Below are 17,766 nucleotides of genomic sequence, written 5' to 3' on the forward strand. Positions count from 1 at the left end.
TTAGTATGCAAAAGCAAAACATTTCATTTTCATATGCACATCTCAAAACGTATTATCAGAAAATCAGAGCGACTTTTCAATCTTTTCATATTCATAAACCATTTTCATATTCAAGAACACCTTGGCATAACTTAACTAAACATCTTCATTTTATCATATCATATCGTATCTTATCATGTAATAACATATACTATGTTTAACCCCCGTGGTAGGGTTGTGCTATCCTCGGTCGCCAAATTAGATAGTATCATATTGTGAAACTTCCCATTTTTCAATATCGGAGCCCCGAGTGTGCACACAGGAAAGAACACATAAAAGACCAATTTGTTTTCAAAGTGGGTGCACTCATATCATATCATATCATATCATGTTGGTACCAACCATATCACGTGAACCAGTATCATCATATCAGAACCATATTCAGAATCAGAATCAAAACAGATAAGTACGCTAAAGGATTTTTCATACCCATATCATATCGAACCACATACATATCATTTTCAGATGACCAATAACAGATCTAAAATATTTCATATCACATGTATAAAAATAAATCTAATTTTCATTTTCGCTCTTTTGTACATTTCAGGAATATGTCAAATATTGCTCATGTCCATACTATTCATATAAAAAAAAAAGCATTTTTCTCTTTCTTATAGATTTTCATGAGTGAATGCAAAACACATATACTGAGGTTGTTTTTCACGTTTTCCTTTATAAACATATCATGCACATTTTACAAACCAACCTTAGTTCATTTTTCTTTTTGAACCTCGCTTATCTGGATTTTTTAGCTTTTCAAAAATTTCCTAAAAAATGACGAACAAATATTAATCTTCACCTATAACATAATCACATAATTTTTGTGATACCCCGTATTTACATGTATTTTGACTAAGTTAATTATTGCATTTATTAAGATTATGAGCTTTCTTGTTTTAAATTTTAGATGATTTACGTTGTATTATTTTAAGATTATTTTAATTGTTTATTCAATGTGTTTTCTTGTTATTAATTATTTTTCATTATTTAAATTGCTCTTTATTCTCAATTAGTTATTGTTAGATTGAATTATTTTATTTTCATTTAAGCATTACGTTTAAATTATTTTATTTAACTTGCTGTTTTGAATTGGATCATTTGTGTGACCCAAGATGTGAGGATTGAACATCATTTCTTTCCCTCCAATTTTATTTTCCTCTCTCTCTCTCTCTCTCTCTCTCTCTCTCTCTCTCTCTCTCTCTCTCTCTCTCTCTCTCTCTCTCTCTCCCGTGTGCGCACAGCCCCTCGCTCCCCATCCGTGCGTCGTCCTCCAGCCTCCACCGCCGCGCGCCGCCGTGGTCGACACCGCCCCTCTCATTCTCTTCCTCTCCGGCTGGCGACCTCCCCCTCCTGTTTTCAGCTCCTCCCTTGCCGCCATTCTCCTCCACGCATGGCATCAAGCCCCGACCTTCTTTGTGTTCCCTGTGTTGCCGTCGCACCACCACCGGCCACCATCTTTTCACCACATCACCCTCGACTTCCTAGCAACGTAACCCACCCATCCCCAGCTCCGATCTGCCACCGGTGAAGCTCCACCATCCACATTTCCATTTTGGGATTTTTGGACTTCGACTGCCCTCTACGCCGCCACCCACGGCCAACCACCACCACCACCACCATTAGCTTCACCGACATCCCTAAGCCATTCCCTAGTAATCTCAAGTCTTCGTTTGTTCCCGTTCAAAATCTTGCATTTTGAGACCCAAACCATAGTGCATTTTGCACTGTTACTTTGCTGTGCCGCCACCTCTTGCACCTTCGTGATCCTTCGAAAACTATATTATAGCGCTGTAAGTATTTTCCCAAATAACTTTTGAGATTTAAATGTATTTTTGCACTAACTCATTTATTTACTGTGATTGGTTGGTTATGTCGGACTGAATCCGAGGAGTAAGGGGGTCGGTTGGATTGGTGGATGAAGTTATTTGTGTGATTGGTTTATATTAGGATTTGTTGGTTGTTGGATATTAATGTCGTGTCTTGTACATTGCATGTTTGCACGCGTGTTCATGTTTGTAAATGGAAACTGGGTTTTCGTTTAGTTGCATTCATGTTCATGTGTTTATTGAAAATTAGATTTTCATGTGAGAGAAATGAAAGAGACTGTAGGGATGGTGGTAAGTAGGAATGGTGGTAGAGTCCTGCCTGTGATTCCTGCCTACGATGCACGTGGTAGGGATGGTGGTATAGTCCCGCCTGTGATTCCCACCTACGGTGCATGCGGTAGGGATGATGGTAAGCAGGGATGGTGGTAGAGTCCCGCCTACGGTGCACGTGGTGGGGATGGTGGTACTGTCCCGCCTGTGATTCCCACCTACGGTGCATGCGGTAGAGATGGTGGTAAGCAGGGATGGTGGTATAGTCTTGCCTGCGATTCCCGCCCACAGTGTCAGATAAATGGTTGGATTTTGTGTGAATAATTTTCTAGGAAAATGACGGATTATATTTTTTGGCCAAAATGAGATTTTGGCTTGTGTTGGAGAACATTCATTTTTGGGGGAATGATATTTTGGGTCTGATGCATATTTCATCATATGCATGCATAATGGTTGGTTGCATTAATGCATTTTTATTCTCGAGGGTTGTTTGGATTATTACTTACCTGCAGTACCGTCTTATGGTAACGTAGATTTTGATGCAGATGAGGATGAAGAGCCTGAGTAGCTCCGTGAAGGGAATGACTTGTGGTTGCTTTTGGATTATGGAATTTGTTTCCCTTTTGTCTATGTATTCAGATTTTTACTTTATTTTACGGATAACTGTATAAATTTTTAAAGGCAATTTATTTTGAATATTTGTATTAAACAATTTTGGCACTTAGTCGACGTATTTAAATTATCTGCTGTGTTTTTGTTGTACACTTTCTGCATGTACACACACTTGGCACTTTTCGTTGGGATGCGTGACCCATGTTGTTATCATCTAGACGTCACGATTCTCGCGTTGCCGTACGAGGGGGGTCGGGGCGTCACAATTTTCATAAATTTCTAATCGAATACATATTTCAATATTTAAGCTTAAGATGCTAAAATAACTTATTTTAATTCCTAAAAAAAGGCCTAAATTCATGAAATCCTAAAATGTTAACACTTTCCAAATTCGAACTGAATCTCTGCCTAAAGTATTAAACTCTAACTTATTTACTATTGAAAATCAAACTATCAGATTTAATACTACATAACATAATTATACCAAAATTTCTTTTTAAGCTATACATAAAAGAATTATTTAACAAACTAGATCATAATAAAATTATAACATTATCACTTACTTTTGAAAGAAGCTTTACTTAAAATAAATTTAACTTACCAAAAAATCATTTCTGTAAACATGGAATACTTAGAGTTTACAAATACATATTAAAAGTTTAAAATACAATATTGCAATTTGTAACTCAAAGGTAATAATGATTTTATTTTATTTTATTTATTAGACCGACTATGCAATAGCTTCTATAATACTTCATCATTTGAAAACATGATCAAAGGGCATAACGGTAATAATTCCTATTCTATTAGGTTGCAGACTTACTCATATATTTATATATACAACTCTTTAAGTCAGCAACATGAAAAACAAAAGAAGTGAAGTGCAGTGGCATGGACTTATGACTAAAATCGAGATATGCAAGGAGGGGCAAGGCGCGACGGGGTTGGCTGGATGGACAATGGTGGCACAGCTGAAGAGCAGGAGTGTGGTGGAGATGCCGTCAAGCTGGGCTGAGCACGAGAGGAAGAGAGGGAGAGGTTAGCAAGCGAGAGGGCGGAGAGGAAAGTACTCACCGAGAGGGGTTGCTACGGTCTGAGGTGGCCTGTGGGTGTCCGGTGCCTTTTTCTGTGTGGGTGGCAACGATTTGGAGTGGCCGGTGCGGTGCGATGCAGTGGCTTGGTGGGGAGGATTAGTAGGTGCTCTGTTTTTGGCACGGGAAACAGGGGCTTTCTGTGCGGTGGGGGGGTAGCTTTTGGTTTTGTGTAGTTGAGCAACAGCTAAACAAAGGTGTTATGGCACAAGCGTTGGACGTGGGTGAGCCGTGGCAGGTGGCACCGAGGAGTTGGGGTGGCTGCAAGCGTGGCTCTGTTTCAGGTGTCTAAAACAGAGAAGTTTCGTGGCTTGCAACGGACGCTACGGAGGCGTTGGGTGGCGGCTTCGTGTGGCTAGGCACGGTGGTGAGGTCTGGACTAAGGTTCACGATAGATGGTGGATGCTCAAAGAAGTTTAGATGGCTGAGGGCATGAAGAGAGGGCAGCGGCACTGAAACTAGGGTAGAGAAGTTTAGATGATGGGAATGAAAGGGCGTGCATGAAAATGGCATAAGGACGTGATACCATGTGACGTGGATTCTAGAAACGCTTCCACGGGCCTGGGCTCCTTAGAAGGGAGTTGGGTCAGGGCCAAGGCCTGGTAGTGCGCTGGGTTTTACATGCAACGGTCACGTATCCAGCTTGGATACGAGATTGTTAGTTAAGTTCTATGTATAATGTAGTTACATGCATGTTGCATGAGTAACCTATTTTTTTCTAAATAAAGTACATTTTTGTTGTCCCAAAAAAGAAATGTTCTTTCTGTTGTATGCCTAGCTAGCTAGAGTCCCACGGGCGATTTGAGTAGCATTAACGTTATGATCGGATCGTAGCAGTTGCCACTTTTAATATTTGTTGGTGCTAAGATGAAGTTATAATGTAAATATCTTGTTTAAGAGAGAGTTCATGCATCCATGGATTCCATGTGCATAATTACCCGTTTAGCTCCCTCGTGCCAAGCAGCATATACTATCATGCAAGGTAATGCTTAGGTGATATTGTAGAATCTAGTATCCACTTTGACAATAGGTTTTCCCCTTTCGTCTATCGTTATTGTCCCAATAAATGGTATTCATGAATTGGTATATATGTCTTCCCTTTATAAGCAAAGCGGAGTTGAAGTTATTGATTTCAATCTTCATATCATGTGCGCTGCCTTTTGTTTGTAGCACTAAAGGGAGAAGAAGATCGGCCAAATGCATTTTTAGGGAGTATGTGATATCCCATATGATAAGAATAAAGGTAGGTGGTATATGAGATCCCATATTGCTTGAAAATGAGAAGTTATTACTCTTTATAAGGTTTTAATGAGGTTCTAATTGTATAATTGACTAATTTTTTGGAGTATAGATCATGTAGTTTGAGTCTTCCATTGATACGTTACAAAGTAATATGAATACCAAAGACCAAATGTGTGTACAAATGAAAACGACATTGCCGGAGTTTTTAGCTCTCTCCTCTCTTCGATCGGACTCTCCATCGCCAGTAGTACTATTGATCTCTCCATGTTTTTCAATGGTCTAAGTTTTATTTCTGGGGGAAAGAATGTAATATATTCTACATAAAGTAAATAATCGGAGGACACAACATTAATGTATCACTTTTAATAAATTAATATGAGAAAAAATATTTATAATTGTAAATTGTATAATTATTACATAATCGTTTTAAAAAAAATAATAAATTATAAAATTTATATAAAAAAATTAATTTTTTAATAATAAAACTCACTTATTTTTTAAATAATTATACAATATTTACGTATTTTACAGTTATACGTAAATTGCTCAATTAATATATTTCTGCTTATTTTTCTTTCCATTTCTTTCTTTTCCCAGAAAACTTTGCATTTAAAGATTTGGATAAGAAAACATGCCTGCCATGCACGTGTTTTCTCCTGATCTCTTCGCCCAAAAAAGTACTTTGTATTCAAAGATATATATGTAATAAGAAAACATGAAGAATTATCACAAACGGCCATCTGCGGACCATGTTCTAAGGAGAGAAATGCTAAACATGGAATGTGATTTACTTGTAATAGAAATTGAAACTTCGCCACGAATCGATTATCTAAGATTCTTATAACCTGTACGTAGAAATACGAATCACACTCCCTATCAATGGTTTTCAACTGCCTCTGATCATTGTTTTGGTCAACTCCTAAAATGGAAAACATGACAAATGAGTAAAAGAATGCCTTCCAGAATACAAAAAAAAAAAAAAAACATAACATTAATTCATCGTCCCTTCTTCTTGTCTGGTTTGGTCCCTATAATCCAGGTAAGTTTGTTAGTGCTCGAGGCTCCATGGCTGATCAGAGATGGGTTTAGTCTAACCCCACCCACCTAACGTAGAACAAAGAAGAGTCGACAAGTGCGCGGTATTTGTTTCGGGCGTACAGGAAAACTTCTTTCTTCTTTCTCGATCAGCCAGCCTGGCCTCCCCGGTTTTCCTGTATGCCAAATGACGCGCACTCTGATCCTTCATTATTTCTCCATAGCCATGAGCCCCATTACCCATATTTCTCTATTTATCTTTTGGATATCCTTCATCTTGAATGCCCTCAATGCATGGAGCAACGATTTACAGCCACTGGTTCTGACCACTGGGTCGGTTAATGGCGGCATAGACATATATGGGAGGAAATGGGGACCAGATGAAAAGTACCTTGATACAAAAGATTCCATTACTACTAAATCCACATACCAAGACCCATCACTTGTCTCTGATATTCCGTACATGACAGGCAGAATTTTCATTTCCGAGGCCTCTTATAAGTTCCCAGTAAAATCTGATAAGCGTTATTGGCTTAGGCTCCATTTTTACCCTTCCGGCGCCGACACCAACTTTAATCCGGCAGACTCCTATTTCTCAGTGGATGCAAATGGTCTCACACTTTTGAAGAATTTCAGTGTCTCAATTACGTGTGAAGCCCTTTCACAAGCTTACCTTGTTAGAGAATATTCACTGGCGCCATTGAATTCGGAGACTTTGACAGTCGTCTTTAAGCCTTCTGATAAGCATGCTGGGGCTTTTGCTTTTGTCAATGGCATCGAGGTGATTCCAATGCCAGACTTGTTTGACTCAGCAATATTGGTGGGGTCCTCCGACCAGTTGGACATAAAGAGCTTGACTTCACAGACAATGTATAGGTTGAATGTTGGTGGGCAGTATATTCCTCCAACCAATGACTCTGCTCTCACTCGTGATTGGTATGACGACTTGCCTTATGTAACGGGTGCTTCATTGGGAACCACCCATTATGCTAGCAAAAATGTTAAGATCCAGTACCAAGATATGCCTGAATATGTGGCTCCTGCTGAGGTTTACAGCTCATCAAGATCAATGGGCGTAAGTGAGAGTGTCACTCAGGCTTTCAACCTAACGTGGGAGTTCCAGGTTGATTCAAATTTCACATATCTTTTGAGGCTACATTTTTGTGACTATCATTATAGCCAACCCAATCAGCTGGTGTTCTCTATCTTCATCAACAATCAAACAGCAGAGCCCACAGCAGATGTGATTGGATGGACTGGGGGAAAAGCAGTGCCAACCTACAAAGATTACGTGACATATGTCAAGGATGGATCGGGAGATCAAAGGCTTTTGCTGGCAATGCACCCCTCAGACGCTACAAAGCCAGAGTTCTTAGATGCATTACTTAATGGCGTGGAGATATTCAAGTTAAGTGACACGGCTGGAAACTTGGCAGGCTCCAACCCTCAGCCTTCACCTATGCTTATCAAGGCTGAGGAGGAGGCAAAGTCTTTTGAGAAACCAAAAGATAGCAATGTTAAGGTGCTTAGCGGAGCTGCTGGAGGAGCTACAGCCTTTGGCATTGTGGCTGCAATTTGTATCGCTTTCAACCAACGAAGGAAGCGAATCCCCGGAACAGAATCACAAACATCTAGCTGGCTACCAATCTACGGAAACTCTCACACGACCGGCACCAAATCAAGCATCTCGGGGAAGAGTACGGCTAGCAGTCACCTTTCTGCAGCAGCTCAAAGTCTATGCCGAGACTTCTCATTGATAGAGATAAAACAAGCTACCAAGAGGTTTGATGAGTCTAATGTAATTGGGGTTGGAGGCTTTGGAAAGGTTTACAAGGGAGTTATTGATAAAGGGACGAAAGTGGCAATCAAGAGGTCAAACCCATCTTCTGAACAAGGAGTTAATGAGTTCTTGACAGAAATTGAGATGCTTTCTAAGCTGAGACACAAGCATTTGGTATCTCTGATTGGATTCTGTGAGGAAGATAATGAGATGTGTTTGGTTTATGACTACATGGCACGTGGGACTCTGAGGGAGCATATCATCAAGACCAAACAACCTCTCTCATGGAAGCAAAGGTTGGAGATTTGCATTGGAGCTGCAAGAGGACTTCACTACCTTCACACAGGTGCACGATACACCATCATTCATAGAGATGTCAAAACAACTAACATTCTTTTGGATGAGAATTGGGTTGCCAAGGTTTCAGACTTTGGGCTCTCCAAAACAGGTCCAAATATGAACAATGGCCATGTTAGTACAGTCGTAAAGGGTAGCTTTGGTTATCTGGATCCTGAATATTTCAGGAGGCAACAGTTGACAGAGAAATCCGATATCTACTCATTTGGGGTTGTCCTTTTTGAGGTCTTGTGTGCGAGACCTGCTCTCAATGCTAGTCTTCCAAAGGAACAAGTTAGTCTTGCAGATTGGGCTTTGCACTGCAAACGAAAAGGAACTCTCGAGGATATTATTGATCCTCATATAAAGCAAAAGATCAACCCAGAATGCTTGAAGAAGTTTGCGGATACTGCTGAAAAGTGTTTGGCAGATGATGGACTCGAACGCCCCTCCATGGGTGATGTGTTGTGGAACCTCGAGTTTTCTCTCCAATTGCAGGAAAACAAGGAGGGTTCAAGCCATTCTTCGGAAAATGACACTTCTGATGAAAGCCTAAGAAATCGTAACTTGGCAATGCATTATAGTAATCTAGGCATTGGAAGTGAGCATGGATCAGTAAGTGACGAATCCACAGAAACCAACGCTATCTTCTCACAGATTGCCAATCCCAAAGGGCGATGAGATGAGATGGATATTCTTTTTTTTTTTTTTGAAGAAAACCTTAAACCATTCCATTAAATAAATGCAGCAATACAAGATGGAGGATCCTCCATAGTTACAATTTGATCAGTAATGATAAGAGCATCTTTTGCAAGTAAATGGGCTAGCTATGTGATTGCCATTCCTTCTAACATGAGAAACTTCCCATTTTGCAAACAGCTTAAGGAAATATCTAGCCTCACTACAGAACATGCTTGAACTACTCAATGCTTCTCTGTCTTCAACCAAGACTTTTGTGACTTGCAGTGAATCACCTTCGAGTATGACCTGATGCAGACCAATCTCCCTTGCCAGTTTAACAGCTTGAAGAGCCCCGTATGATTCAGCTAGTAGAGGGTCAGGGTAGAGCTTTTCCTTTTGCCTCAATGTTGCAATAACCTGCCCAGACCTGTCTCTTATAACCACTCCTATACCAATCAGCCCCTTATCTTTGTCTACTGCCCCATCCTAGTTAATTTTGTACCAATCCACTGGAGGAGCTTGCCAATGGATCACCATGGGAGAGGCTTGGGTATTGCACTGGTCTGGGTTCTTTTCTGCCATCATGTTTAGAGTAGCTCTTGCCTCTCTAACAATATGGTTTGGATGTGTACAACCTTTCTTGAAAATGAAAGAGTTCCTTCTCCACCAGATCCTCCTTGCTGTAATCACAAACTCTTATAGTTCCTCTTGATTCAATGCCTTAGTCAATGTATCAAATAGTATTATCATTGAGAAGCTAGAAATGGAGCATTTCTGTAGCTTTTTGGAGCACTGACTCCACACATCCTTTGCTGCTTCACAGCTCCACAGCACATGTTGCACACTTTCCTCTTCCCTATTGCAGATTGGGCATAAAGGATCACTCACCACTTTCTTCTTAAACAAGTTGGACTGAGTGGGAAGTGCCTCCTGGCAGGCTCTCCATAGAAAGGTTTTGTCTCCTGGTGTAACATCCAGCTTCCAGATTTTTTTCCAAACCTCCTTGAGGCCATTGCTGGTTGATGCTTGATCATTAATGTTGCGCCACCAAGAAGAAGGCCGGCTTAAATGAAAACAGGACTCGGGGAATCCAAGCAGATGAAGCCAGCTTTTGGCTTACTTTTGATGATTTTGATATTGTGCCGTGTACTATGTGTTGGCTTTGTTTAATGTGTTGCCTTGGGTATTAAACGCTGGATAGATCTACGAATGCCTATAGAACCTTGGAACTCTACACAAATACTGTAACACCCAGGTTCAGCACTAAGCTGCTATTTTCTAAAACTTTTGGGTTTATACGGATGAAATGCCCACTTGAGATTAACGAGTATTTTTGGAATTGACTATGGACCCAAATTTTATTTTTGACGGATGTCAAATATATTTTTATTGGGCTTTCTAATTAGGTTAGAATCATTAAATATTTTTGGATTAGGTGAAATCTTTTTATGGGTCAAGAAAAGATAGTGGGACAAGTTAGATTATTTTAGAGTTGAATCGGAAGCCCAAAACTCAATCAACGCTCAAAACCCAAGCCCATGAAGCCAAGAACCAGTTTCCATGTCAGAAATGTTCCACGTTTCATACCATGCACGTCTCTTAGGCACGGTTACCCCCCTTTTAGTTCTCATCTAGAGTTTTTCCAATCAACTCTATAAATACACGTATTATTCTCCTGCAAAAGAAGTTGCTGCAGCCTAATTTTTCAATGAATCACCTCCTCCACGTAATTGCCATTTTCTTCCACTCAAAAACCACCATGTGATAGCCCCACCGCCCAGCCCTTTGGCATACCGTGAACCCCAATCCAGTCGTTGCCTCCACAAGCCTGTTACTCCACTCCTTGGTCACGTAAACATACCCAACCTCCACCCAGACCACCCAGCGCTGCCAAGTTCTCTCTTGCACGGCGAAATCCGCCAGCCCATTGCCCCGACAACGTGTAACCGTAGCATCACCTCTGTTTTTACACACTCAAAACATAGTTTTTATACCCCACCGTGAGCCAAAAACCACTGCACCTCGCTAGCCCCTCCACGTCGTCACCACTTGCACGGAAAGTCGGGCACCTCAAGCCACCCCAGACCGTCGCATGCCTCATCTTTATCTCACGATGAGTTTTCGTTCTCTCTCACGCTGAGCTCTCTCTCCGTCCATCTCTCTCTTGCTCATCACTCTCTCTTTGTCTCTCGTGCTCAGCCGCTTAGCTCGACGGCATCTTCGCGTCCCCACCCTTAGCCAGCTTCTGCTGTGTCTCTCTGCTCCGTGCCCAACATCGACTTCGACGGAGTGCTTAGCTGCACGAAGCCTTTGGTTCTGGTTTCTTGCTTGGATAGGTACAACCGCACAACACTGCTAGCTGAAGCTTTTTATTGTTTCGAATCATTTAGGTCCTCCTTTTTCGGAATACACATTCATATATTTGTGTAGATGTAAAGTTTGGTTAGGACTAGGTGACTAAGTTGATAAGTTTGTATAGGATTATGTGACTAAAATAATAGAGTTTATCTTATCAATAAGTTTGTAATTATGGATGAATGTAAAATAATTATTGACTTTATCTATAACAAGATTGAGTCTATCTAGAAGTCTTAGAGATTGTTTAGATAAGTCATCAATATGAAATTCGAGCCCATAAGGATTTGCACTTATCCAGAACAGAAACTGAACAGAAATCAATTACTGCAGAGAAGATTTATCGCGATATGCCAGCAATCCATCAGAAGATGTCTTCACGACAGATTCTGCTCGTTAGCAGAATCCTACTTCAACTGTGACTCTTTTCAGATTGTTTATTTAAAGGATCCTACTGGTTAGGATCCATTGAGATTCAGATCTACATATTTTCTAGAGCACTTTCTAGTGCATTGTTTGGTGAGAAAATTCCTTAGTGAATTTTCATATTTGTGATCTCTCTTTGAGTGTGATCGTGCTTCGAGTGTGGAGGATCGTGTGAATGGATTTCAGCCCCTAGAGTTCTAGGAGGAAAGCCAATATTTGAAGATCACCAGAGGTTCTGGCTGCTACCGCGGTAGAAGACAAATGGGTCTTTTGTCTAGACAAGTAAGAGAGTCAAGTTGCAAAGGTTTTGTAATTGATGATTACTTGTGATTGATTTTCAAATAATAAAATTGTTTTTCCTGAGTTTGGCTGTCCCGTAGTGTTTTACCTTTAAAAAGTTCTTTAAAGGGTTTCCCTTCGATATCAATCTTAGTGTTATGCAATTTATTTATTTTATATATTTGATTGTTTATCAAATTAATTGCATGCTTGATAACTAACCAATTTGTTGAATGAATTGGTAGATATTCCGCTGCATTACAGGGGTACTTGGGTAATTTCAATTGGCATCAGAGAGTGGTTCACTTATTCGAGTGTGATTTGTTTCCCTGTTGATTATGTCGCTACATGTTCCGCCACACTTTGATGGGAAAAACTATACATATTGGAAAGTTCGTATGAGGGCTTTTCTCAAATCGTTGGATGAACGAGTGTGGTATTTCGTTGAAAAAGGATGGACTAAACCAACAACAAGTATTGATACTTGGACAAAAGATGAGATCAGCAACTGTAATTGGAATAGCAAGGGACTGAATGCTATATTCATGGTTGTATCTACGGAAGAATTTAAAAGAATCTCCATGTGTGAGATTGCTAAAGAAGCATGGGACATCTTAGAGGTTACACACGAAGGAACAAAAATTGTGAAAAACTTAAAATTACAATTGCTTACTTGAAAATTTGAAGAGATTAAGATGTTGGAAGATAAAAGTTTTAATGATTTTTATACTAAGCTTAACGATATTGTTAATTCCAGGTTTAATCTCGGTGAGAAAGTGGAAGATTCAAAGGTCGTGAGAAAGATTTTGAGGTCTCTACCTGAAAGATTTCAGCCTAAGGTTACTGTCATTGAGGAAAGTAAGAATTTGGATGCAATAAGGGTTGAAGAGCTGGTCGGTTCCTTACAAACTTATGAATCCTCACTTCCTCAAACAAGAAAAGGTAAGTCCATTGATTTAAAAACAGTAAAAGAGGATCAAAATGATTTTTCTGATGAAGAAAATTTTAACAATGAGGATATAGATCTCATTGCAAGAAAATTCAGAAAATTCTAGTTTAGAAAGAAAGATAATGGAAAACAAAAGCATGGTAAATAATTTTTTGCAAAGAAAAATTATTCTGAAAATTGGAATAAAGAAAAATTTGATAATAAAAATAAAGTAAAGTGCTACAAATGTTCGGGTTATGGCCACATAAGAATTGAATGTCCAAATTTCAAGAAAAGTAAAGGAAAAGCGTTGAATGTCACACTTAGTGATAGTTCAGATTCTGAAAGTTCAAGCTCATCATATGATGATGAAAAATATTTTATGGCTTTTCCTTCTATTGTGAATGATTTTCCTGAGATTGCACTAACAAAATCTGAAAGTAGTTGTGATTACAGTGATTCGGATGCATTACTTGTTGATGCTGACCAAGAACTAAGTTTACAGGAAGCATACAATAATGTGTGTGAAGAAGTGGTCAAATTAAAGAAATTCAACAAAAAGTTGTACAATAAATTTACTACTGTGGAGAATGAGAAAAACAATCTCTCTAAAACATTAAAAATTTCTAATGTTGAAATATCAATATTAAAAGATCAAAATGTTGCAATTGAAAAAGAATTTGAAAAGTTTCAGGAGTGCAAGCAGAAAACAGCAACACAGAAATTAGAAGAGATGTTGAGTTCTCAATCTAGTTATGATCGCACAGGTTTGGGTTATATGACTTCCTAAGGTATGGAACTTAAAGACTCATCATCCGCTGCCACTTCATCAAAAAGTATTATATTTGTTAAAGGAAGTCAAGATGAGGAAGCTCCAAAGAATGCCGTGTCTAAAACTTATGTTTCGAGAGCCTCACATGATAGATAAATGACAAAGAAGCCCAACCAAGGTAAGTCTGAAAGTAAGTTTATTCCTACTTGTAATCATTGTAGTACTCTTGGCCATATAAGACCATATTGCTTTAACTTGAATAAAGTGAAGAAAAATGGAGGTGAAAAAAAGCTAAAAAAGAAGGGAAAGACTCTAGAAAATCAAGTTGATGAGATGAGTCAACAAATCACCTTCATAACTCTAAAATTTGGTGAGCTAGCAGAATTTTGCCTTCACAATAAAGAAAAGTTCATACAAAGTGGTGTTGATGAAAATAATAGGCCAAAAGTTAAAGCAAAGTGGGTGGTCAAAGAAGATGTTCTGTCACATTAATTGATAAGACCACTTGCATGTTCTTGCATTTCATTTTAGTAGTTTAGGACATGCATGTTATTTTTCTGTTTTATATTTCTATTTTGCTTCATGTTTCTATTTTTCAGTTTTATATAAAAAAAAATAAAATATAAAAATCAGTTAGATTGGTTTAAGTTTTTTTTTTAAAAAAAGGTGCATGCTTGATATGTCAAAGTTTGAGCATTTGTGTTCTCACATAGTAAATTTTTGAACTTATGCATCTCTCTACTTGGAGCAGTTCACTTTGTGCATACTAACCCTAGGAGTCATCTTGACAAAGTTCATTTACAAAACACTGTGAGAAGCTTATGTGTATGCACCTCATAATTAAATATTGAGATGCTCACCATAGAGGGAGTTCGGGCCTTGAATTGACTAATACTAGTTGAACCTAGTACAATAATAAAGAGATCTCCCCTTGCCAAACACAAAGAGTTGATATATATAGAAAAAGTTGATGTTTAATCATTGCGGAAAAAAAAAATACCATACACGGATCTACCCCCTTAAGTTCTTATAGAAATAATCGTTGCTCTAATCATTATGGAAAAAGATGAGCAACAAACATGAACACAAAAAGGAGATTGTGCTAACTAGTGTTTGGAGGAGATACTCATGTATTTAGGTACTAGCATAAAGTTTGACTTTTAAGGTTAGTAACAAAATCTTGTGAGCATCTATGAGAAGAACTCATAAAGAATAAAAAATATCTAAGAGAAAAAGAGATAAAAAGAAGTTTGCTCACTCACACACTCACATGAACTTTGACATTGATGATCTTATGAGGAGTGAACATCCATAGTGATTGTTACAAATGAGAGTGTGTAAATGACCAAGTTTTTGTTTTGTTTTTGTTTTTGTTTTTTTTTTGTGGAACACACTATGGTTAAATGAAGATTTTTTTAAGCATGTTGCTAGTCTCATTATTCATATTTTTTTAATTAAAAAGAAAAATCTGCGTCATTTTCATATGTACTATTTTTATGGTAATTTTATTTTATATATATATTCTCAAGATTGTTTTTTTAAATAATATATATAAATAAATAAAATATGTTTGTTTGTTGGGTAAATTTTTCTCGTTCTGAGACTCTAAGTTTTTAACTTAAGTCCAAGTAGGACTCTCTGACTTACGGCATGCGCATGGGGCTTAGTCACTTAAGGGACTTACGGTGCTTCTTTTGGTCACAACATAGCCAGCCGAGCCTATGTCCCTCATCTCGTGCGATATAGCAGCCCACGACTCATTTTCCACATCTCACTCGGTGTTTCATAAAAAATTCACTCATATCGGTTTCAATTCTCTTGGAATCAAGAACACACAAACTTATCTTCCTTTTCTCCTCTTCCAAATCAAGGTAAGTCTCCTTTAGTGTTCGAAATACTCATGTTCTAGGGTTCGGTATGCATTTATGGAAAATTTGTATGTGGGTATTGCCTATGTAGAGGTGGGATTGATTTGATTATTTGGGATGAATAACCGTTTCTTTGACTACTAATATGAGAGTATTTTATTCATGTATTGAGGATGATTTTTTGTGAGTTATGTGATTATACATTTCAGTTTTATCTCAGTGCATACCAAGTGTTTAATTTTTTGTCTCAACCAAGTTGTCTCAATCATTTGCTCATTGTTTGATATACATTCATGCTCATACATCAGGTGCATTTTATCCATGAGAAGTTGAGACGCATGAGAGTTTTTAATCATGACTTTCTTAGTTTTTTCATCTCGGCACACATTAGTGGTATTAATTCTCTTATGGGTATTGTCAGATTAGTGACAAAAAGGGGGAGTATTAGAGCAAATTAAAATATTTTGGTATTGTGAATTTTAGGGGGAGTTTGAGTAGTGTGTTGTTGAGGGGGAGTTGAAGAATTTGTTGCTGAAATGAATTTGTTGAGGGGGAGATGAATGATGTTAAAGGGGAGAAAGTTTAATTCAGTTCCAAGTCTAATTTCATTGTTTTCAAGTGAAGGGTTTGAACTGAACTTCTAATATTAGTTAATGATGCTTCACGAGATCTTGGTCTATTGGTTGTTTTTGTTTCAGGTACACATTATATTCATCAAGTTGGTTTTGTCACCAATCCGCCAAAGGGGGAGATTTTAGATACAAGACATTCCTCAAGTTGACTTTATCACCAATCCGTCAAAGGGGGAGATTGTAGATGTAAAGTTTGGCTAGGACTAGGTGACTAAGTTGATAAGTTTGTATATGATTAGGTGACCAAAATGATAGAGTTTGTCTTATCAATAAGTTTGTAATTATGGATGAATGTAAAATAATTATTGACTTTATCTATAACAACATTGAGTCTATCTAGAAGTTTTAGAGGTTGTTTAGATAAGTCATCAATATGAAATTCGAGCCCATAAGGATCTGCACTTATTCAGAACAGAAACTGAATAGAAATCAGTTACTGCAGAGAAGAGTTATCGCGACATGTCAGCAATCCGTCAGGCGATGTCTTCGCGACAGATTCTGCTCGTTAGCAGAATCCTACTTCAACTGAAACTCTTTTCAGATTGTTTACTTAAAGGATCCTACTGGTTAGGATCCATTGAGATTCAGATCTACATATTTTTTAGAGCACTTTCTAGTGTATTGTTTGGTGAGAAAATTTCTTAGTAAATTTTCATATTTGTGATCTCTCTTTGAGTGTGATCGTGCTTCGAGTGTGGAGGATCGTGTGATTGGATTTCAGCCCCTAGAGTTCTAGGAGGAAAGCCAATATTTGAAGATTGCCAGAAGTTTTGGCTGCTACTGCGGTAGAAGACAAACAGGTGTTTGTCTGGGCAAGTAAGAGAGTCAAGTTGCAAAGGTTTTGTAATTGATGATTACTTGTGATTGATTTTCAAATAATAAAATTGACTTTCCTGGGTTTGGCTGCCCCGTAGGGTTTTACCTTTAAAGAGTTCTTTAAAGGATTTCCCTTCGATACAATCTTAGTGTTATGCAATTTATTTATTTTATGTATTTGATTGTTTATCAAATTATTTGCATGCTTGACAACTAACCAATTTGTTGAGTGAATTGGAAGATATTTCCGTTGCATTACAGGGGTACTTGGGTAATTTCAATTCGGTATTTACAAGTTTGCCATTAAAGCCCACGAGCTTAACCCGTGTTGGGCTTGTTTTTGGTTAAGGCTTGGTTTATTTCAAAAGCTTGTTAATGTTTTAAGGTGTTTTGGGCTTAACTTTTAAGCTAGATTTGTTTTATCATGAGCTTAGTTTTATATTGAACATTGATGAATTTAGAAAGCGATGATATTTTAGGATTAAGATAATTTTTAAGTTTTCGAGGAATTAAATTAGGTGTTCAAGTGTAAATACGAGGTGACTATTCAATTGGAGATTTACTCAAGCTATATGATTTTTTGTTATTAGGTGATGATTGATATTTCCTTAGCACTGTTGTGAGGAAATTCTGAGAAGTTAAGAAGGTCAGGTAAGTGGGATTGCTATGTTAGACTTTGCATAAAAGGAAAAAGAACTGAGCTTAGTTTGTAAAAATGTGCATATTATGTTTTGAAAAGAAAATGTGAAAACAACCTCAATTATTTGTTTTGCAT

General features: G+C 38.1%; 1 protein-coding gene across 1 annotated transcript; it reads left to right on the top strand.

Moving 5' to 3' along the window:
- Positions 1-6,084: 6,084 nt before the first annotated feature.
- On the top strand, positions 6,085-9,554 carry LOC109021525 (receptor-like protein kinase ANXUR2). Its single transcript, XM_035693038.1, has one exon. It carries the CDS (start codon positions 6,306-6,308, stop codon positions 8,913-8,915), a length of 2,610 nt encoding a protein of 869 aa, XP_035548931.1. The 5' UTR covers positions 6,085-6,305; the 3' UTR covers positions 8,916-9,554.
- Positions 9,555-17,766: the final 8,212 nt, after the last annotated feature.

The sequence above is a fragment of the Juglans regia genome, chromosome 8 (assembly GCF_001411555.2).
Source record: "Juglans regia cultivar Chandler chromosome 8, Walnut 2.0, whole genome shotgun sequence".
In the NCBI taxonomy this organism is placed as follows: Eukaryota; Viridiplantae; Streptophyta; class Magnoliopsida; order Fagales; family Juglandaceae; genus Juglans; species Juglans regia.